Below are 24,309 nucleotides of genomic sequence, written 5' to 3'. Positions count from 1 at the left end.
CACAATGTTGTCAAAACATCTAGACATTGATATATGTGTGATTTATGTATGTATATATATGTATATGTATTGACATACAAACACATAAATACCCATTATGAAGTTTAATTTATAAATTAGACACAATAGGGCACTAACAACAAGTGCCTCTCATAATAAAAGAAAAATCATATATGAACAGCATCTGTATTGCAGCTCTGGGCTATTACTAAGTAGAACATAAGTTATGTGAACATCGGCACTGTGACACTGTGACACCGGATCTGACCCTAAGGTGACTGTGAAGTGATGGGCAGGGGTCTAAAGGACTCACCACCTTGATGGCAGGATGCAGCAGACCGACGGAAGGCTTCACCATGCTACTCAGGTTGGCCTACAAGTTAAGACTCATAGTTATGTCTGTCATTTTGCATTTCATATTTTTGATCACCGGTAACTAAAAGTACCTGGTTTACCAACATTTTAACAGAGTAAAATCCACAATCTAAAGGCACAAAGCAATGAAAAGCACATTCTTTCAGCCTTTGATGATAAAAAGAGATCATACAGATTTGACACTCTTAGGACGGATTTGAACCTAGTTATCCTGTTATGTTATTTTCTTATCATGAATACAAGAGGCTAGTACTGGGATTATCCCGTTTCATCCACCACTGTTTTATAGACTGTCAGAGAAACAAGGTTTTGATAAGTTAGGTTATTTTCTGAAACACCTACCAAGTTTGCCATTTTATCAGAAAACACTTGAAGAGGTGCTGCTCTCTGCCCACAACATGCTTTCTTCAGCAGGACTGTTTTCACGTGGTAACTTTAATCCTTATTCTTGCCAGCATGTGGTTTTTTTTTTTTATGTCGCAAGCTTTAACATTCTCATCCTCACTCAGTTACAGACTTTTGGTGTGCAGATCTCTGTGGATTTTAAATGCACACTTTTTTTTTTCCTTCAAACTTATTTCAAGACCCTAGAAAAAAATTTTAAATTTTCATAAAAAGTCATCATTTTCATTTATAAATACTGTCATGTATCTTAACATTTGGATTCTTTTTTAAAAGTCAGCAAGACAAACATTTCTATGGGAATTCTCAAGAGTTTGCAAAAAAATATATTACAGGAATATACCGAGTCACTTCAAATTGGAGGGTATCCTGGAGCACTTCCTAACTCACTGATGTTCAGTAATTATAGAAGATAATCTGTTATCAAAAAACTAGGCTTTTCTTTTAATTTATCAAGATTTGATAAAATAAGTATTGATGACACTGGCAGCATACACTACTGAAATATTTCATAAATTATTATATATATTCAAGAAATTACAAAATTAACTGCATCATTCTGGATCCTATGATTTAGGAAAATTTTGGGATACACATTATATACCATAGCACTAATCCTTCACCTCTCTCGCTGATTGTGAGAATGTAGTCATTAACTATGCTTGAGAAACTATGCTAGAGAAAGGCAGAGATAACTGTGGAAGAAAACTATTAGAAATCATAGTATAGTGAAAGTTAACTGAACACCAGGTTTTTTTCAGTAGGAACCATGTCAGTTTCTCTTGACAATTATCCATTGGAGGTTCTGATTCTGGACTTTTCTTTCTTTTTTAAAAAAAATATTAATTCATTTGTTTTTTGTTTTTGTTCTTGTTTTTGTTTTGTTTTTTTGCTTTGTTTTGTTTTTTATTTTGTTTTGTTTTAGGTGCAGTGAACTATTATTGATGGTATTCAAGAGAGTAGGGCTCCCTGGGCCCCTCCCATTATTCTGGGGTCTAGGATGGAGACTGTGAGGGGGAGATTCTCAGTGTCAGGGGCAGAGTTGGAACAGGGACTCCTCAGCAGCCGAGGGCCTCTCTCTCGCTCTCGTGTCCTTGCTGGGGTGGGGGGTGGGCTCCAGGGCTTCTTACTCCTTGGAGGCCATGTAGGCCATGAGGTCCACCACCCTGTTGCTGTAGCCAAATTCATTGTCATACCAAGAAATGAGCTTTACAAAGTTGTCATTGAGGGCAATGCCAGCCCCAGCATCAAAGGTGGAAGAGTGGGAGTCGCTGTTGAAGTCGCAGGAGACAACCTGGTCCTCAGTGTAGCCCAGGATACCCTTCAGTGGGCCCTCGGATGCCTGCTTTACCACCTTTTTGATGTCTTCATACTTGGCGGGTTTCTCCAGTCGGCATGTCAGATCCACGACGGACACGTTGGGCGTGGGAACACGGAAGGCCATGCCAGTAAGCTTCCCGTTGAGCTCTGGGATGACCTTGCCCACAGCCTTGGCAGCACCAGTGGATGCAGGGATGATGTTCTGGGCAGCCCCACGGCCATCACGCCACAGCTTTCCAGAGGGGCCATCCACAGTCTTCTGGGTGGCAGTGATGGCATGGACTGTGGTCATGAGTCCTTCCACAATGCCAAAGTTGTCATGGATGACCTTGCCCAGGGGCACTAAGCAGTTGGTGGTGCAGGAAGCATTGCTGACAATCCTGAGTGAGTTGTCATACTTCTCCTGGTTCACGCCCATCACAAACATGGGGGCATCGGCAGAAGGGGCGGAGATGATGACCCTTTTGGCTCCACCCTTCAAGTGGGCCCCGGCCTTCTCCATGGTAGTGAAGACACCAGTGGACTCCACAACATACTCTGCACCAGCATCAGCCCATTTGATGTTAGCGGGATCTCGCTCCTGGAAGATGGTGATGGCCTTCCCGTTGATGACAAGCTTCCCGTTCTCAGCCTTGACCATGCCGCAGAACTTGCCGTGGGTAGAGTCATACTGGAACATGTAGACCATGTAGTTGAGGTCAATGAAGGGGTCATTGATGGCAACAATATCCGCTTTGCCAGACGTGAAGGCAGCCCTGGTAACCAGGCGCCCAATACGGCCAAATCCGTTTACTCCGACCTTCACCATCGTGTCAAGGGACGAGGCTGGCACTGCACGAAAAGATGCGGCTGTCTCTGGAACAGGGAGGGGCAGAGAGCCAAATTCATTTGTTTATTGGCTTTGCATTCCTGTCCTAGTCCCCTCCATCCTCTCCTCTCAGCCCCACCCTCCCTCCTCCACCCCTCCCCTATTTCTCAGAAAAGGGGAGCCGCATTACCCACCCACCCTAGCTCATCAAGTTACATCAGGATTGAGTTCATCCTCTTCACCTGTGGCCGAGCAAGGCAGTCTCATCAGGGAGAAGTGACCGAAAAGCAGGCAAGAGTTTATATCACAGATAGCTTACTAAATAGCTTACATGCGGTCCTTTTACCAGGACACACATGAAGCCTGAGCTGCCCATCAGTTACACCTATGTAGAGAACCTAGGTCCAGTCCATACAGGGTCCTTGGTTGGTGCTTCAGACCCCCCAGACCCCTCTGGTCCCTGGTTAGTTGGATCTGTTGATCTTTTTATGGAGATCTTATCCCCTCTGGGTCTTTTTATCCTCCCCCTCCCACTTTTCCACTAGACTCCCTATTCTTTGTCTAATGTTTGCCTATGAGTCTCAACATCTGTTTCAAACCTCTGCTGGGTGGAGCCTCTCAGAGGACAACTCTGATAGGCTCCTGTATGCAAGCATTGCAGAGTGTCTTAATAGTGTCAAGGATTGGCTCTCTTCAGTGGGGTAGATCTTGGGTTGGGCCAGACCTTGCTTGGATATCCCCTCAATCTCTTTTCTATCTGTTCTATATTTATCACTGCAGTTTTTGTAGTCAGGATAAGTTTTGGATCAAAGTTTTTGTGGGTGGCATCAGAATGGCTAAGATCAAAAACTCAAGCGACACCACATGCTGGCAAGGATGTGGGGAGAGAGGAACACTCCTTCATTGCTGGTGGGAATGCAAACTAGTACAGCCACTTTGGAAATCTATCTGGTGCTATTTCAGAAAAATGGGAATAGGGCTTCCTCAAGACCCAGCTATTCCACTCCTTGGAATATACCCAGAAGATGCTCCAGCACACAACAAGAAAATTTGCTCAACCATGTTCATAGCAGCCTTATTCATAATAGCCAGAACATGGAAATAGCCTAAGTGTCCCTCAGTAGAAGAGTGGATAAAGAAACTGTGGTACATATACACTATGGAATACTACTCAGCTATTAAAAACAAGGAATTCCCAAAATTTGTGGATAAATGGATTGAGCTAGAAATGATCATAATGAGTGAGTTAACCCAGAAGCAGAAAGACTCAAATAGTATATACTCACTTATATCTGCATACTAGCCCAAGGGGCATGTCCCACGAAAGCCTTCACTTACCAGGAAACTGGGACAGAGGGGAAGGCATCCTATTGGGACTCTAAATGAGAGACGCATGGGAGAATAGCAAAAAAAAGGATACAGAGGGTCCTAGAAATCTACAAGTAGAACAATATGATAGGCAGATTTGGGCCCAGGGGTCCCGCTCAAACTAAGGCACCAGCCAAGGACAATACAGGAGGTAAACTTTAAACCCCTTTCGAGATCTAGCCAATGGTCAGAATATTCTCCATAGTTGAGTGGAGAGTGTGATATGACTTTCTCATGTACTCTGGTGCCTCACATTTGACCATGTCCCCTGGAGGGGGAGACCTGGTGGCACTCAGAGGAAGGACAGCAGGTTACCAAGAAGAGACTTGATACCCTATGAGCATATACAAGGGGAGGTAATCCCCCTCAGGAACAGTCATAGGGGAGGGGAATAATGGGAAAATGGGGGGGGGAGGAATTGGAGGATACAAGGGATGGGATAAACACTGAGATGTAACAAGAATAAATTAATAAAAAAAAAAAAAGAAAAAAAAAGTTTTTGTGGGTGGGTTGGTGCTCTCCTCCCTCCATTGGGAGTCTTGTCTAGTTAGAGGGTATCTTCTTCAGTCTCCATGACCCCTGCTACTAGGTGTCTCAGCTATAGTCCCCCTCATATCCTCCCAGAGGCCTATTCTGGCTTAGGTCTCCAGCATGTCACAGATATGCTCCCACCCACAGCTTCTCTTTTCTCTGCAGGCCTTTTGATGAGATAACACAGACCCAGAAAGACACACATGGTAATATATTCACTTATAAGCAGATTTTAGACATTTAGTAGAAGATAAACATACTACAATGCACAGACCCAAAGATGATAAGTAACAAGGAGGACTCAAGGGAGGATGCTTAAATCTCACTCAGAATGAGAAACAGAACAGACAGAGGTAGTGGTTGAAAAGAGGAAACAAAGCAGAAGAGGGAGTGCAGAGAGAAGTAGGGGGTGGAGATCAGACCTGGGGAGAACAGGGGAGGGAGGACAGAATTTTGACTTTTCTAAATAACACAAGAATTGTAAACTATAGAAATGTCCTTAAAATACAATTTGCTTCATATTTCTCATATATGTAAGTCTGGAATATCAATTCTTTAATGTCATTATCATCTAAAACATATATTTCCCCTTGCACAAAACTATAGTGCCTAAAGCACTGTATAAAGCAAACGCATTAGGGTATTCCTCCTAGAGTTGCTCTACGCTCTCAAAGTGGATTGTTCAGCTATTCCCTATTAGCATTTGCATTCTTGACCTTGAATGCAAACCATTCTGCTCTCTTTCTGTTACTGTCTGCCCAAGGAAACCTGGTTGCAGGATGTGGTGGTTCAAACAAGAATGTCCCACATAGGCTCCGTTGTCTGAATACTTGGTTCCCAGTTAGTGTTACTGTTTAGGTAGATTAGGGAGGTGTGGTTGTTGTTTTAAATAAAAATCCCAGATCATTCTCTTTTATCAATAAAAACTCAGGAGCCAGATGCTGGGGTTAAAAACCTGCTAGCTCAGAGAGGCAGAGAAAGCGCCCAGATGACCTTCCTAATCAGATTGTGTCCCAGTGGAAAAGGCCCCAAAGGCTCACTGGCTCAAATGACAGTCCAGGAAGAAAAGGTCAAACAAGTCCAAGTCCAAAGGCTTGCTAGCTCAAAGCTCAAAAAGCCAAAGGCCAAAGAGCTGAAGAGCTCAAGAACTAAAGAGCTAAAGATCTAAAAATTAAAAGCCCAAGAGCTAAAGAGCCAAAAGCCAGGAGCTCCAGAGCTCAAAAACTCCTTTCATTTCTATATGCTGTCTTAAACACCCCTCAACTCAAAGTCCCTTCTACTCTTTAACCCCTGTCAGCTGGTTTCTTGCTCTGCTTCTTGACCTAGGGTTAACTTTATTAAATCCTGTGTACAGATAGCTCTTGGATTAAAGATGTGTGCTAGAGCTGGCTGAACCACACCATAATTGCCTGTTTACAATAAACAGATAGCTCTTGGGTTAAAGGTGTGTGTTAGGACTCAACCACAAGAAACAGCAATTTACAGGTCACAATCTCAGGGATCACAGTGGGATCAAAGACCTGCAACATATGACCCTGATGGAGGAATTCTGTGACAGGGTCCTATGAAGTTTCAATGCTCCTTGCTTTCTCAGTTTGCTCTCTCTGCTCCCAGCTTCCTGAAGCCAGACTGCTGCCCACTGCTATGATTCTTTAGCAGGATGAACTTTTACTACCCACTGGTATCATAGGCTCAAATAAACACTTTCTCCTTTTATTTTATTTTTTAAAATGTATTATTAATTTATTCAGATTAAATCTAAATTGTTATCCTATCACTTGTATCCTCTCATTCCTCCGTCCCTCCGGCTTTCACTCTATTCCCCTCCAGTAGGTATATGACCAAGGGGGAGCTCCTCCCCCACTATATGGTCATAGGCTATCAAGTCTCATCTTGGTAGCCTGCTTATTCTTTCTCTGAATGTCACCAGGCCTCCCCATCAGGAAGAAGTGGTAAAATATGGGGCATCAGAGTTCATGTTAGAGTCAGTCCCCACTCTCCACATAACTGTGGAGAATGTTTTCTCCATTGGCTAGATCTGAGTAGGAGTTTGATGTTTACTGCTTATATTGTCCGTGGTTGGTACAATAGTTTGAGCAGACCCCCCCCCCCGGGCCCAGATCCACCCATCATGATGTTCTTCTTGTATGTTTCTAGGACCCTTGGATTCTTCTATTTCCCCATTCTCCTATATTTCTCTCACCTAGAATCCCAATAGGATATCCTCACATCTGTCCCAATATTTTGGTAAATGAAGACTTTCATGGCACATCCCTTTTGGGCTAGTGCCAAGTTATAAGTTAGTATATACCATGTGAGTCTTTCTGTTTCTGGGTTAACTCACTCAGTATGATCATTTCTAGTTTCATACATTTGTCCAAAATTTCTGGATTTCCTTCTTTTTAATAGCTGAGTTGTATTCCATTGTGTAAATATACCACAGTTTCTTTATCCATTCTTTTACTGAGGGACATTTAGGCTGTTTCCGGGAACACTTTCTTCTTAAGCTGTGTGGGTCATGTTGTTTTAACATAGCAACAGAAGAATCAGTAGCACGGGGTTAGGCTTCAAATTATATCTTGTTGAAAATCATTTTTATGTGGCATATTGATGATTCTTTTTTATAATCTCATGGTTAAGCATTAAATAGGATGAAATTTTCCTCCTCCAGAAACATGACCCAAAACATTTTAGATAAGTAGAAGTTTTCCATGGCTTTTAAGATACTTGTTCTTGAACAAAAATATGAATTAGATCCAGTCATCCCTTTATTATTTCATTCAGGTAATAACTACAGTGTTTGATGTTGAGTGAAGTTTGTGCATATTATCTGTTTATCTATTAAAGCAGTAAACAGCTGGGCATGGGGTGCACACTTGTAGCCCCAGTACTGTGAGGACATGGATAAGAAGTAAAGAGTAGCGTCCTTTTTGTAAGAGATGGTACACTAGCTGGACATGGTGGCACACGCCTTTGATCCCAGCACTTGGGAGATAGAAGCAATCGGACCTCTGTGTTTTGAGGCCAGCCTGCTCTTCAAAGTGAGTCCAGGACAGCCAGGGCTATTATACAGAGAAATTCTCTCTAGAAAAGCCAGAGAGAAAGAGAGAGAGAGAGAGAGAGAGAGAGAGAGAGAGAGAGAGAGAGAGAGAGAGAGAGAGAGAGAGAGAGAGAGAGAGAGAGAGAACTATAATGACTGTACTTTAGTTAGTTGGGGGTTTTAAGGATATCTCTTCAGGATATATCAGCAAACTTGAGGTTAGCTTGTATACATAATAAGACTTTATTTCAAAATAAATGAACAAACATGGAAGAAAGGGTAAACTTTTATCATATAAATTAAAGACATATGCTTATAAAGCACACTACAGGAGAAAATTTCAAATAAACAGAAGCAAATACATCTCTGCATACATTCCTATCAATTGTGTAGTTTGACAATTTAAAAGACTATTATAGGAAAATAAAATTGGAAAGAAGAACAGTGAATAAAGAGTTAGATATGGAAAGTTACCATTTTAGCAGAACTAAAAAAGTGATCAGGGAATGAGGAAGAAAGCTGTTTGGTGAAAGGTACCTCCAGGCCAGAGAGCTAATACACTGTTAAAAAAGAGAAGAGAGCCAGGCACAATGGCACACACCTGTAGTCCCAGTACTCAGGGAGGCAGAGGCAGGCATATCTCTGTGAGTTCTAGACCAGCCTGATCTACAGAGCAAGTCTAGGACAGCCAAGGCTACACAGGGAAACCCTGTCTGGGAAAACAGAACAAAATAAAACAAAGAGAAGAGTTGTGGTCATAACCCATCAAGCCAGGAGGATGTGCAGAGCAACCAAGATGTATGAGGCACTCATTAGGCTTGATTTATAGTTAATGGGACACTGACAGACTAGCAAGATGGCTTAGTAGGTAAGGGTACTTGCGACCAACCTGGTACATGAGCTTTGTCCCTAGAAAGCCATCTTCTGCTGATTGTCCCCTGACTTCCCGGGGCATCACCCTACACAAAAAATACATAAATTAATGCATGAATACATATATACATAGATACATACATACATACATACATACATACATACATACATACATGTAAAAGACTAGGGGAGGACATTGGTTTTAAGTAAGAGACAATACTATTGGTATTATTTAAACATAACACCAAATGTTGTATTTAATTATATATGTGTGGATTCAAAGCAGCTGTTATACACAGACAATAGAAGCAGATCGAATATCAGTTCGAAACTATGAAATATTGCAGGAAGGCACTGGAACCAGATGTCATGATCTAGATGCTGAGGACTAAAAAGTTCTGAACACTGTGAAGTGTAAGGCCATTGGCTATTTATGTAGTAAGATATAAAATATGAAATATGGGTCAGTAATATATCCAAGGTATTTACTTAAGCAAGGTTGGAGTTGCTGTTTATTAAGGTGTAGAGTCTACAAAAATGCTTTGAAAGGATGTCAGGAGTTAGTTTTAAACACATCCAGGTTAAGAGACTTGATACCCTATGAGCATATACAGGGGGAAGAAGTCACCCTCAGTCACAGTCATAGGGGAGGGGAGTAAGGGGAAAATGGGAGGGAGGGAGGAATGGGAGGATACAAAGGAGGGGATAAACATTGATATGTAATATGAATGAGTTAATAAAACAAAACAAAACAAAACAAAACAAAAAAAGATTAAAAATAAATATCCAACTAAGTTTTCCAAGAGCAAGGGCATGCCTAGGTCTAGTCTGGACTAGGGAAATTCCCTTATATATGTTCAGTGAAGAAATGTGATGCAAATCTATAAGACCAAGTAAAATCAACAAGAGGGTACTATAGAAACAGGGAGATGGTTGAAGACTAAGCTCTGTGGTACCCAAGAGTTTTAGCTTATGAGACAAGCAAAACAAAACGGAAAAGAAAAGCATACAAAGGCAAGAACACCACATTAAATAGAAGGAAGCCCAGCACAATTTGTTTTTTGCTGGAAGGAAAATTGATGCATCCATTGGAGTTTGGCAATGAAATAGTGCTGTTGGTTTGTAAAGCACAGAAGGAGAAGACTTAGGGTGGTGCAATTGTGCCTAATAGGACAACGGGGAAAGGGTCAGTAGCTGGAAGGGGACAAGGCCGAAAGCATTTCAAAGTTTTCAATATTAGATGAAAGAGTGCTTTTGCGGGAATGAATCAGTAGAGGGAAAAGTAAATGATGATAAATGAAAATGAAGACCCTCTAGAGAACTGAACTTGACTTTAAGAATGTGGACTATAATGCACAAGAGATTGCACTGTCATCTAGGAAAGCAAGGGGGTTGATCAAAAGTGATAGGAGAGTTCTCGGGTTCCAGTCCTAGGTCAGTTAATGGATATTTGGGGGAAAGGCTTTGGGGTATCTCTCCTGATCCTTTTAATTTTCTCAGTGAAGGAAGAATTTGAGAATTGAGAAACACGGAGCTTTAGACCCAGAGAAGGAACGGTTGGTCTCTGTGTGTGCTGCCGGCTGGCAGGAGGCAGCAAAGGCTCCCGTCAGTTTGCCAGTCATGACAACCAGGCTTCATCATCCTCAGGGAAAGAAGGAGTGATTTACTCAATGTAGAAAAGTCCTCCACATCCACACAACGCAGTAAGGAAGGATTGGTAAACAAGTGTAACATGAGTCATGGAAGACAAGAGAAGTGTGGGCATCAGACATGCTAACAGGGTGCAAAGACAGTAGGCTGGATGAACTGTAAGTATCAAAGCTGACATTTGTGTAGTTCAAAATGAGTTGCCACCTCTCTGTGATAACTTCCACACTTAGAAGAAAGTGTCCATATATGCAAATGTGATGATGCAGAGGGCATCCCATTCTCCACTGACAGTGTTGCTCATCCATTCATGCTGCGCCAATCCCCACAGGGACAGTGTATTCTACTGTTGGGATCTTAGTAGTCATAAATTCTTTGCTTGCCGACAGACCAAGCCTCACTGAAAGAGAGACGTGCTTATCACTGCAAACAAGCTATACAGCACCCCAACCCAACAAAATATTTGTTCTATATCTTACTGTCCCTTTTAATTTTCTGTTTTTAAAAAAACCTCTCTTCTTATCATTTGACCTACAAAAACTCCCAGCAAGACTATTCTAACAACAGAAGTTACTGGAGTAGATAAAGGAAGGGAATTGGAGAAGAGAGACCAATAATTAAGGAATAAGCTGTCTACAGCCCAAAAGGGGTTTCTCGTTGTAAAACACGAAGCTTCAGAAGCCCCAAAATAGAAAACAATACAAACATCAAAGCCCCTAAAACTGTACAAATGCCTGAAAGAGACTTCTGTAAATGGCAGATCTTAAGCTTACTGTGCACACTGTTTCTCCCACACTTAGATCTAGACTGAAAAGTGGTTTCTCCCAGGATAGCCCAGTTCAGCACAACCTCCTAGTCTCCAGCCACATCTGGCCACGTGGATCTTGTCAAATGCTGCTCAGACTCTGAGTGCCTCGTAGCTCTCTGAGCTTTTCCTTTAAAGAGAGGGTGGAAGACACAGCGGACAACCCTAGAGTACGGATGAAAAGGTGAAGGTGCCAGGGAGCCTAGCTTTAGGCTGGGAATGAGTCTTAGGGAAAGGATGAAGACAGGATAAATTGCCCGAGGCAAGCCCATCTGAGGTTGGTCCCCAGAACATATAATAGAAGATCTTACTTCCATAAATGTACCAGGTCATGTGTGTACCATACACACACATGCACACACACAAAAAAAAATTTTAATGCAATATTTTTTTAAAGAAAACGAAGACTGAGCTAAACAAAGACAGGAAAAATCGGTACAGTGTACAAACACAGCAACCTGGTGAAACCTACATGGAGGACCCTAAATTCTTCTTCCAGCCACTCTTCCTTCCCTTCCTCCTCACTGCCTCCAGAGGGCGCTCCAAACACTCTGGCTGCTTCGCCTGTGACGTAAGGAACGGCTTGGTCTGGCCTGTGATCTCTGTGATAGGGACCCTAACACAGTTTCCTCTGCCTATAAAATGACCTAGCTGTGACTTCATGGCAGGAAATGCCATGAACATAGAGTAACAGAGAAGTCACTTCTTTGTTATCCTTCATTTATAGTAGCTGTAGCACTCACTCATGTTATCTCATGGTGAGCAGTTGGTTCCTTCTCACAGCTGGGTGGCATTCTTCTGTATGAAGATGCCATCCTACCCTTGCATAGTTACTGTACTGGTGAACGTTTCAGCACTTTTTGCTTTGGGGTTATCATTAAAGCTGTTGCGGTTCTTAAAAGTAAATAATCACGTGTTCAGTTGTCAAAAGTAGCACATCGTTATGTGTTTTTTAGGAAGTGATATTATTAAAAAGGATCACTGAGTTAAATCTTGCTATGTTAGTATTTGCCTGATGGATCAGCAAGGAAGCCATTTTAGGAAAATGCGAATGAAATAGCATTAAGGATGAATTGGACACATGGAATTCTGGATAAAGGAACATCAGCAAATACTCTCAGAATATAATAGCAATGAGAGAGCATTACAACAGTATGGTGGGTGCTTGGTCTTTCACTAAACTTCCACCCTGTGGTCCCTCAGTTTTCTCCATTAGCTAGGCCTGCTGGGAACTGACATATATAAGCTCCTCTTCTAGGTAGTCCAGGATCTGATCCAAGTGTAGATTAGGCTCTGATGACATAGTTTCTCCAGTGATCAGGCCTCCTCATGAACAGAATAAGCTGATATGTTTCAAATATGCTAATTTACCTTACTGCTTGTAAACATAAATTATTTTAATACACCAAAAATAATGGATTTACATGTTAACAAGTTTTTATGCCCCCTGAAACTTAATAATCATCATGGGGGGGCAGTATAAGTGAGAGCAGAGAGGGACCCTTGACATCCATATACAATGCCTGGTATACTTACACATCTATTATTGACTGATTTGTTCTTAAATTGTGTCTATTGCTAGATTTCTGCTGCAAATCAAGAAATTAGCATGTGTGCTGTTTCCTTTGGCTTTTTCTCAACCACCTCTAAGCTTCTAAGTCGTTTTTAAAATCCCTTCAAAAGCAATGTAAGTCATAGTAGCACATTGCTGCTGACATGTGAATTTAGTCAATGTTGTTAAAGAGAGAAATAACTAAGAAATTTATAGAAACCATGGGGCAAAAAAACTCAGTAACAACAACAAACTAACCAAGTAGGAGAATGAGAAAAGGCTTTCCAACCAGTAGACAAAGTTTAGACATTCCAAAACAAAGGATGATGGGGTTGGGGTTGGGGTTGTGGCTCAGCAGGTAAAGGTGCCTGGCCCGAGGCAAGCCCATCTGAGTTTGGTCCCCAGAACATATGATAGAAGTTCTTACTTCCATACATGTACAATGTCATGTGTGTACCATACACATACATGCACACACACACAATTTTAATGCAATATATTTTTTAAGAAAACAAAGACTGAGCTAAACAAAGTAACGTAACGTAAAGGATTGCTTATAACTTAAGTTTTAAAACCAGAACTTACAGAGCTTGATAATGATATGGAGCCCCAAGCAACAAATAGGTAAAAATCCATACTTCCTAACCAAACAACCCAATTAAGAACTGAGGCTCAGAACTAAACAGAGAAGTCTCAACAGAGGAATATCGAATGGCTGAGAAACACTTACAGAAATGTTCAACGTCCTTAGTTATCAGAGAAATGCAAATCAAAACAACTCTGAGATTCCATCTTATACCCATCAGTATGGCTAAGAATAAAAACTCAAGTGACAGCGCATGCTGGCGAGGATGGGGAGAAGGGGCACACTCCTTCGTTGCTTGTAGGAGTGCAAACTTGTACAACCACTTTGGAAATCAATCTGGTGCTTTCTCAGAAAACTGAGACTAGGGCTTCCTCAAGACCCAGCTATTCCACTCCTTGGAATATACCCAGAAGATGCTCCAGCACACAACAAGAACATATGTTTAATTATGTTCATAGCAGCCTTATTCATAATAACCAGAACCTGGAAACAACCTAGATGTCCCTCAGTTAAAGAGTGGATAAAGAAACTGTGGCACATTTACACTATGGAATACTGCTCAGCTATTAAAAACAAGGAAATCCTGAAATTTGCAGGCAAATGGATGGAACTAGAAATGATCATCCTAAGTGACCCAGAAAGATACCCAAAGTATATACTCACTTATATTGGACACTAGCCCAACAGAGATGTCCCCTGAAAGTCCTCACTTACCCGGAGATAGGGATAGATACTGGGACTCCAGGTGAGAGAGATAATGGGGAAATAGAAGGATCCAGAGGGTCCTAGAAACCTACAAGAAGACTATTAAGGCCGGTGGATCTGGACCCAGGGGGATCTGCTCAAACTACTGTACCAACCAAGGACAATGCACGCAATAAGCCTAGAACCTCTATCCAGATCTAGCCAATGGACAGCACATTCTCCACAGTTGTGTGGAGAGCAAGGACTGACTCTGATATGAACTCTGGTGCCCCCTATTAGACCACTTCCTCTTGGTCCTGGTGCCACTCAGAGAAAGGGTAAGCAGGCTATCAGGATGAGACCTGATAGGCTGTGATCATATGGTTGGGGAGGAGGTCCACTTCTGTCACAGAGCTAGGAGAGGGGAATAGGGTGAAAAAGGGAGGGAAGGGGAAACAGGAAGATACAAGTGAGGGGATAACAATTGAGATGTAATCTGAATAAATTAATTAAATTTAAAAAATCCATACTTCCCCTCAAGTAAACATTTTAAAACACCTTTAGTACTGCAAGAAATACTGAGGATTATCATCAGTTTATTTTCTACTTTTTTTTAATGCAGAACTTAGGCACTATAAAGTGAATGATATGGTTGTGTGTAGTTCACTTAATGTGTAGCAATCACATATACCGAGCTCCAAATGTTTCCACTACATCAGATAAGGATGCCGTTCCCACAAAGTAGGTCTCTGGGCCTATCCTTCTCTGAATAGTTCTGTGAATGGCTGGTGCAATGCGTGGCCTTTTCTACCTGACTTCTTTAAGGGAGTCTTTGAGTCTCATCCCTCTTTTAATCTTAATTAGTTTTGGTTCAGGCACAAATTAGTAAGTTTATTTTGTGCCTCCTTTATACGTAGCTGTGCTCCTCACTCTGTGTTAATGATGGTCTCAAGTCTTAAGCAAGGCTGAAATTTTGCCTTGAGAACTTTCCTTGGACTTTTATGCTGCATCAGTAAAATAAAATGTCAACATATAAAGTAGGTAGATAGGGTGACATTAGTCAGCAGATAGTGTTACTATCCAACATGGCTAAGAGAGTCCAGAAAACCAACCTGTAGATATTTGGAGACTATTGCATTTAGTAAAATGCACCCTGAGTCCACTGATGTGACTTTTTTTTAAGGATATGAAGTTCATAGGACCACAGGAGAACACAGGCAGATGAAACTGCACCAGGGTGGTGAACGGTTGCTTTACAGTTGCCTAATTTTATGCCTGGACTTTATAGCTAAACACGTCACATCCATCACCAGGAACTGCTCTAGTCATTTGCCACTTGTACTCTCAAGTGGTAGGAAGCTGAAAAGCCACACAACGTATGCCTAAAAGATGAGCGAATAGAGTCACAGTATCAGTGGTAAATTGGTGAAATGAGAGCATGGGTTGCATGGTGGAAACCTGGGCGTGCACTGGTGCTTCATTGGGAGATACAATGGCTCTGGCATCACTAGCTGGGCAAGGCCAGCCTCAGCATGAACTGCTGGAACAGCAAAGGCTTTACCTTATAAGAAATCACTTTTAAATGACAGTGGCCCTGAAGTCCTCAGCATCACTGAATGTTTTCTTACAACTGTTGTTCATCACCTGGTCCAAGAGGACTCCATTTGCACTGGAGCACTGGCTGAGTGACTCCCGAAAGAACTAATTTCAGAGAAAGGAACACAATTGGGCAAGGGGGGCCATTTATCTTCTGTGAAATTTGGAAATAGGGGGACAGATACATGTAGCTAGCTCCTCAGGGCACTCACATGTGGAGGGTCATTTGAGTTTTTGAATGTCTCTGTCCTGCTGGGCAGGACTCTCCTGGAGTCTAAGTAGTTCTCCTCAATTCCGCACATAATCCTTTAGAGATGCATTTGGCTGCCGAGGTCTTTCAATATGTCAGCCTCCTTTCACATAAGCTTAGACATTTTGGATGTTGGGCCATTGCAGCTGAATATTTTTCTTTCCTTGCCTTCATGTAAAATGACCCGAGTGTAAAAGGAAAAACATGGTTTGTTTGCAGCGCAAACGACCTCTGGTTGCATGTTTCTTGCTGAAGGAATCCCTCAAAGTGCTACCTGTAGTTAATGATAACAGTGGTAGTCATCAGGCCTCACGATAACATTGATTCATCACGTGACTTTAAAGTATCAATTTACCTATAATAATAATATTAGCCTTTAAATTCCCCTATAAAACATCTTATCGGTTAAAACATATTTCAGCATTTTAAAAAATTAACTGAGTGACCTGTGTTCGGAGATATATTAACAAATTACATATTTTTAAAAGGTACACCATGAAAAACCATGTGGAAAATTTTATCATCTAATAGTTTCTTAATTTTCATTAATCCACATCATTTTTACTTTTTAATGTTTTCTTAGTTTACTTAATGTTTTATGTGGATGCGTTTTGCATGCTTTCGTGTTATGTACACTACCAAGGAAGGAGTCATATCCAATGGAACTGGAATCACAGAGGTTTGTGAGCTGCCATGTGGGTGCTGGGAGTTAAACCCAGGTCCTCTGGAAGGGCAGCCAATATTTTGAGCCACTAAGCCATCTCTCCAGCAGCCCCCATACCATAATTAAAAACATAAGCTATTTATGTTATTGATCATTCTATTGATTTTTAAGCTATTATAAGTGGGCTTTTATCTGAACTAGAATTACAACTGACTGGACACTCCAGTTCTTCTTAATGGCAGACAGACCCAGTGTTCATGAGCAGAGGTAGACAGGCAGTGCTTTCAGTTTAGCAAACAACTCATGCTGGAAGACTTCATTCACAGTACGACTTGTACTGAGATACGATGACTAAAATCACCTTGATGCCTGCATGAAAATGCAGCCATGTAGCTGTGTGCTTCCAGGGCACTACGGGAAAAAGCTCTGCCAGAAACTCAGTGCATCTGTGTTTAAGACAGTTCTTTGTAACTTCTTGTCTGCAAACTAGCTTACTGCCACATCCAGGCCCATCCATATTCTCTTTCATTCGGAGAAGAAAGAGCCCAAAGATGAGGCTTAGGCCCTAGCTTGGAGGCCATCGGAACACTTAGAAATGTTCATTTTCACCATCCTATGCCATCCTATGCCTGCACGTACTTCTGTGCCTTTATCTCTGACTGCTCCAATTCCTTGGACTTGCGGTGGCACCTTTCCTGTTGTTTGACCAAGGAAGTTGATACCTCCCATCCACTCAGGCTATATAAGCTGTGTGACTCTGAAGTCACCATCGATGTAGCTCAGGATTTCTACACCAATCACAGAAACAGAGGTTGGGGGAGAGGAGGTCTTATTCTAGAAAATTTGTCTCCAGCTTTAGCAATGAAAATTGTAATGCCATGAAACATCTTGATGGGAAATGGTTACACCTTCTTTGTCTAAGGACAAACTGATTTTTGAACCCAGTGTGTTACAGCGCAAGGTAAGACACAGACCAACATAATCTTCAACAAGGATAGCAGCTATCTGATTTCCTTTCAACTTCTCCCTGTTGAAGGAGAGGACCAAAAGGGGGAGGGGGCTTGTAAGCACTGCCACCCAAGGTAAGCATCTTCTACCTGTCCACAATGGATCACAAGAAATGTAAAAAGAAAAAACTTTTCTCCAATACAGAGATGGGATGATGGCCAGTGGTCTGTGTTTCATGTCTCTTGTGACTAATGTTTAAGTCGATAGCTAGGGCCAGCCACACAGAATGGTTTACTGGTAGAAGACACAGGTGGTAATCTCAGAAAGGGCCAAAGTTTGCTGTTAACATTAGCTTTGTGCCATCCATTTAAATTCTTAGTAATTCCTGAATGAGGAATTTCTGTTTCATTTTACACTAGAACCCACAAATCAGGAAACTGGTCATGTAGCCATAAAACCTGCACTGTATTTTAATTGTTTTTATTATTATTCTTTGATGGTTATTTTTATTTTTTTTATTTAATTAATTTATTCAGATTACATCTCAATTGTTCTCCCATCCCTTGTATCCTCCCTTTCCTCCCTCCCTCCCACTTTCACCCTAGTCCCCTCCCCTATATCTGTGTGATGGTTATTTTTATATACATACTTAATATAGTTATTGTTTCTGAGAACTCCCATAATATCTGAGACCTCTCCAGGCCTTTTCTTTCCAGTTCTGACATCAGGCACATTCTGGCCATGACAGGTTTGCCCTGGAAAGTGGCTCTCCTTATCGCTTGCCAATACCCTAGCCTCATTAGCAGACCTCTTTCCCAAAGACAGAGGAGGATTTGTTTTCCCAGATGGCTGCAATTACAATTACTTGAAAAGTTACAACACTGGCAAGAGGCTGCCTGAGAATTGAAGAGTGATTGTTCCTTGCTATAAAGTACAAGTAGAGAAGCTAAGAAAGTGACGAGCCTCCAGAATTTTATTTGGTCTTAAAGCTTTTGGTAAGTATGGTATGAATATAGCCCTGAGCATTTGCTAGAAGGCAATTTTAGATATGCCGGTAAATTGCCAGTTAGAAACACAGGTCAATAAAACTCCACAGTGATTAGATATATAATTTAGGTATTTGGAGAGTAGGTTATGAAAATATTTTTCATGTATTTGAAGTAGTTAATTGTTGATTTTCTCTTACTTTTAAATAAATCAAATGAATACCTCATTAAAAATTCAATATAGTCCATTTAATAACATGATCCATGGTAATATCTCACAACTACTAGCTCCTCTGAGATCTGATCTTTGGCTAAAGTGGTTTATATACCTTTTAAGTAAAATGCAGAAGTCTAAATAAAACATGAAGTAAAACAGCAGGTTTTAGCTTTGAATTTTAAATTCACTTTATGGTGAACCATGCACTGTGAGTGTTTTTTTTAACAGCAATGTATGGTGAGACGCTATATGAATAACATTATCTAAAACACGAGTATGCACTCCTTGAATGAGTTATCCACAGTACTGCTGCTACCAACAAATACTTCACCCATGGAGTCTCATTAAAATGCGGTCATGTAATGGGGCTTCTGTGGTCTATACAGATGTGGAAGACAGGCACTTCCTGCTTCCAGAAAGACATCCACAAGAAGTATAGACATCCGAAGCCTGTATCTGTTAGCACCTTCAGATTCTCTCTTAACTCTGAAACCCTTCTCATGTGGTCCTCAAGCAAGGAGAAGAAGAGGGACATGACGTGGCTGAGCCATCCTTACCCCTTCAGCATCTCATCAGCTTCTCTCTGTCCTGAAGCTCCCTGGAACTGCAGGAGACACTCCCCTTTCTCTCTCTCTCTCTCAGAATCTGTTTCTCAGAGCACCCAACAGTCAATGGAAAAAATGAATTCTTTTATTTTATCTTTAGAATATGTATTTTTAAAATATGCATATGTATTTATAAAATATGATATGCCCCATCATTTTGAAAACTTTTCCTATTTAATATATTGTGATTATTTTCTTTCTTCTATAAAAAATAAAATATATTATAGTAAAATATAATAAGATAAAACAAAAATCAACACATTGGAATTAGACAGAACAATCAGAAGGAGAAAAGCCCAAGAGAAGAAACAAGAAACAGAGACTTAATCTTTACACATTCAGGATTTTCAGCAGGGTCTGTCTCTGACTCTGTTGCCTGCCTTTGGATCCCTTTCCCCTAGCTGGGCTACCCTTTCCTGCCTCAGCGGGAGAAAATGCATTTATTCTGTTGTGACTTGAGATGGCAGAGTGGATTGGTACCCCTTGGGGGTCTTCCCTTCTCTGAGAAGGAGAGAGGAGAAATGGGGAGGAGAGGACATGAGGGTGGGACTGAGAGGAGAAGAGGAAGGGGATTGAGATCAGGCTGTAAAGGAAAGAAAGAAAGAAAGAAAGAAAGAAAGAAAGAAAGAAAGAAAGAAAGAAAGAAAGAGGGAAAGGAGAAAAGGAAGGGAGGAATGAAAAGACCCTACTAAACTAGAAACCGCACTATGTATGCAAAGGCCTAGTGCAGACCTGTGCAGGCCCTGTGCGTGCTGCCTCAGACTCTATGAGTTCAGATTCGCTTTGATTATGTTTACTTACAGCACCTTGTTTTCTTGTTGTTCTCCATCTCTTCTGGCTTTTACAATCTTTCTACCTCTTTTTCCTCAGGGTTCCCTGAGTCCTGAAAGGAGAGATTTAATGGAGACATCCCATTTAGGATTGAGCATTTCAAAGTCTCTCACTCCGCACAATGTATGGCTGTGAGTTTTTGTATTTGCTCTTATCTGGTGCAGGAGGAAGCTTCTCTGATAATGGCTAAGCAAGGCACTGACCCTTGAGTAAAGAAGAATGCCATTACGGGTCATTTTATTGCTATTTTTGGGGGGGTTGGGTTGTTTTGGTTGTTTTGTTTTACTCTAGTCCCTGGGCTTTCTAGTCACAGGTTCTTGGTCACACATACAGTGATGGGTGTGGGGTTCCATCTTGTAGTGTGAGCTCTATGTCAAACCAGATACTGATTGGTTATCCCCACAAGCTTTGTGCCACCACTGCCCAAGCATATCTTGCAGGCAGGATACCATTGTTAACCCACATGGTTGGGGCTGGCTTGGTGTTTATGTTTCCATCTAGTGCATGCAGAGTGCCTTCCAGTACCAAAGATGCTAGAATACGGGAGTGAAGGCTCCAAGTAGGCTTCTATTCGTTTTCTTCATGCCCAGTGAATTGTATAGGTGTTGTGTTTAGATATGGGCCTTGCCATCTGTTTGTGGAGAGCAACTTAAAGTCTTGGCAATAGTCTGGGCTGTTTGAAGATTCCTATGGAACCCCTGTGGCAGGCAAGATGCAAACAATTCCGGAACTGGAAGCATCATTTTGTGACAAGAAATGTCCACATGGATTTCTGTCTCCCCCATTAATTTACGATTTCAATTAGATAGTCTTCATATATAGATAGTCTTCATACACCTACATATACATGTATATGAAATCTGCATATATGGGAGTATCTGCTGGATCCATACTACTCCTCAGATGACCCTTAATTTTAGCTGTCTCTCCCTGTATTTCTTTCTTTGTTGCCTTCCTCCCTCTCCCTCTCTATATGATCTTCCCATTCCTGTCACTCCCATCCATCCATATCTATTTTTCTTTCCAAATCTCCCTTACTCTAAACCTACCCTCTGTGATTCTATGGATTGTGGCTTGGTTATCATAGACTTAACAGTTACCGTCCACATATAAATGAATACATACCATATTTCTCTTTCTGGGTTGGGGATACCTCACTCAGGATTATGTTTCTCTATTTCCATTCATTCACCTGAAATTCTCACTTTTAACAGCTGAGTAATACTCTATTGTGTAATTGTATCACATTTTCTTTATCCATTCTTTTGTTGAGAGCCAGCTATGTTGATTCCAACTTTTGGCTATTATGAGTAGAGCAGCAATGTATATGGTTGGGCAAATATCTCTGTGATAGGATGGAGCATCCTTTGGGTATATGCCAAAGAGTATTTTAGCTCCATCTTGAGATAGATTAATTTTCATTTTATCTAGGAATCTCCACACTGATTTCCACAGTGACTATACAAGTTTTTGCACTCCTACAAGCATAAAATATGTGTTTTTTGTACTTTACATATTCACCAGCATGAGCTGTCATTTGTTTTATTGATCTTAGCCATTTTCATGGGTATAAGATGAAATCTCAAAAGTTTTAATTTGCATTTCCCTGATGACTAAGGATACTTAGCCTTTAAGGGTTTCTTGGCCATTCAACTTTCCTCTTTTGAAAATTCTCTTTTTAGGTTCATATCCTGTTTTTAATTGGGTTATTTAGTTTTTTTATGTCTATTTTTTGAGTTCTTTATATATTTTGGATGTTAGCCTTCTATCTAATGTGAGTTCCTTTGATAAAGAAGCCAACAGAGGCATCTAACCAAATTTCATGGAAACGATAACCAACCTACAATCCATAGAATCACAGAGTGTGGGGATAGAGGAAGGGACTGGAGGGAACATAGAGATCTCATTTGGAAAGGAAAATAGAATGGATAGTTATAGATGGGAGGATCAAGTGGGGAGGAAGAGAGAAAAAGATGATAAGGAAGGAAATACAGGGAGAGACAACTAAAATTAAGCAGTATAGGAATAAAATATGGAACACTGGATTCAGTTTAGATGAATCTAGAAAAAAAGCAGACTCTGTTTAAGTAATGGACTAGAAGAACTCTTCCTCTGAGCTGGCCACTTGATATATAATGGCCTTGATGTTGAGGGTTGTGTCCTATGAGAAGAGATTCCCTGCATCCCAAATCCCCTCAGGGACTTGTAGCCCTTTTAAACTGAAACTCCATCATGACCTACGACAGTCCATGTTCCAGGGGAGAGTTGTTCATCTCCATCATCTAAAGAATTCACTGTGTTCCTATTTTGTTAAAAGTCAGTAAAAATCACAGTCTAGTGTTGAAGAATCAAAATACAGTCTTTTTTCTTTAGCCCAACCAAGTCACGGAATTCGATCTTCTCTCTGCAAATCTCTTGCCTTCTCCCTGCCATACTGAGCCCATCCATCCTTTTCCACTTCATCCAGACAGAGATGAACCAGCTAAATGTACACTTGTGTTTTTTTTTCCTTTGTATAATAAGTGAATGACATTCTGTGAAATATAAGCATGAATCGTAAGTTTAATTTGTGAGGTGGTTTCCCATGTTGACATTCTTGTAAATTACATTTACTACTCTACATTGGTATCATAAAGCTGATGAGCCATGGGTCCTGTGTGATTGTGTGCAGTGACCTCTGAACTGACTTCTTTACTGGCAATGGGAATAATTTTAAGTCTTTTGGAATAGCACATGTACTACATTGTGCTTTATCCTCTAATTCCCAATATACCTGCATTACCCAGTCACACAATGATTTACTCTGGTTACTGTGTGTGTGTGTGTGTGTGTGTGTGTGTGTATGAGAGAGAGAGAGACAGACAGACAGACAGACAGGCAGACAGACAGACAGACAGAAACAGAGACAGAGAGAGACAGAGAGACAGAGACAGAGAGAGAATATGTAATTTTATTATACTGTAGTGTTATTGTTTTATTAATCCGTTGCCTAACTTATAAATTAAACCTTATCACCGGTATGAATGTATAGGAAAAGCACAGTACATATAGAATTCAATTATCTCCATTGTTTCAAGCATCCACTGGAAAGCTGACAGTGTGTCCTCTTCATATGCAGTGATGCACCCCATTTATTTGCATTGTATCTCAACCAGGTGTTGTCACAGAACTTGCTCTTTTACCGTTTCCTAAAGTTTCTCTTTGAGAATAATTATCATGTAGTATTGAATTCATATCTGTATAGGCTCAAAATATGCTGTGAATGAGTGAATATGGCTAGTCTTTGTTCTTGACATCCCCATGCCCTCTTTTATTCCATGAACTGAAATCATCTGTTAGAGCAGATGGCTGGTAGAATCCGGCCTTAACTGTGCTAAGAGGTGGGTTAAACTGTGCTTGTGGGTGGACATGCTTCTCTCAGGGGTTCCATTGATGTAATGGAAATTAATTTGATGCTCCTCCAGAGTGGTCTTCAAGTTAATGTTGTGCCATTTGTAAAGACCTCCAGGACTCGTGGATGAAGGGCATTCAATATGAGCTCATTGTTGCCTAGAGCTGTTTTAAGGTTTATCTATTTTCTACTCAGCAAGATAACTGGCATTTTCTTAATACAGCGCATCTCCTGATTCATTAAGAGAGTTCTGAAAGGCTCAGAACCACACCCACTTTAACAGCAGGGTACGGCAACTGTTCATCTTTTTCTTTGAATGGTTATGGTGTATTTACTGAGAACCTAACATACAATTAAGGTTTCTGTAAGAATTTTGCAGAAGTAGATAGCTAATAGACTCCCTAACATCTAACACTGAATGGAAATGAATCCCAAATCCTTGCACTTTAGTTACTTACTGACATCTTTCAAATGAAGAAAATTAATTCTAACTTTAGAAGAGACAGCTGAGATAAGCCAAGAGACAGGTAGCTACATGAGAATCGGATGCTGATTCCACCCAGTCACACACTGATGCTTCCTCTTGTGTAAGGACCAATGCACTTGAACTTGGGTGCAGAAAAATGGTGTTATGTAGGATATCCAAATGCTTATTGTTCATGATTTCAAACATGACTTATGCATGTGGCTATCTAGACAGCTGCAGTCCTCCCAGGCTTAAATGAAAACAGACCCCAGAGCAGACATTTCCCTATGTGATGTCTCCTGTCTAGAAACGGTAGAATAAAATGCCAGAAGCAGCTGTGCTCCATGATATCAAATACCCAAAG

At 41.0% G+C, this 24,309-nt stretch overlaps 2 protein-coding genes across 2 annotated transcripts in view; one reads left to right on the top strand and one right to left on the bottom strand.

The window, feature by feature from the left end:
• Positions 1–24,309, top strand: part of Cntnap2 (contactin associated protein 2) — a 2,113,217-nt gene that overhangs the window by 1,405,666 nt on the left and 683,242 nt on the right. The window lies entirely within an intron of this gene.
• Positions 1,824–2,974, bottom strand: LOC127194868 (glyceraldehyde-3-phosphate dehydrogenase-like). Its single transcript, XM_051152461.1, has one exon. It carries the CDS (start codon positions 2,903–2,905, stop codon positions 1,904–1,906), a length of 1,002 nt encoding a protein of 333 aa, XP_051008418.1. The 5' UTR covers positions 2,906–2,974; the 3' UTR covers positions 1,824–1,903.

The sequence above is a fragment of the Acomys russatus genome, chromosome 10 (assembly GCF_903995435.1).
Source record: "Acomys russatus chromosome 10, mAcoRus1.1, whole genome shotgun sequence".
NCBI lineage: Eukaryota > Metazoa > Chordata > Mammalia > Rodentia > Muridae > Acomys > Acomys russatus.
Note: the sequence above shows the minus strand (reverse complement) of the source record. Positions and strands in the feature narration are given on the sequence as shown.

What these genes read in the sequence shown, in the direction of transcription:
- LOC127194868 (XM_051152461.1), bottom strand. Translation starts at nt 2,905, where the DNA reads ATGGTGAAGGTCGGAGTAAACGGATTTGGCCGTATTGGGCGCCTGGTT.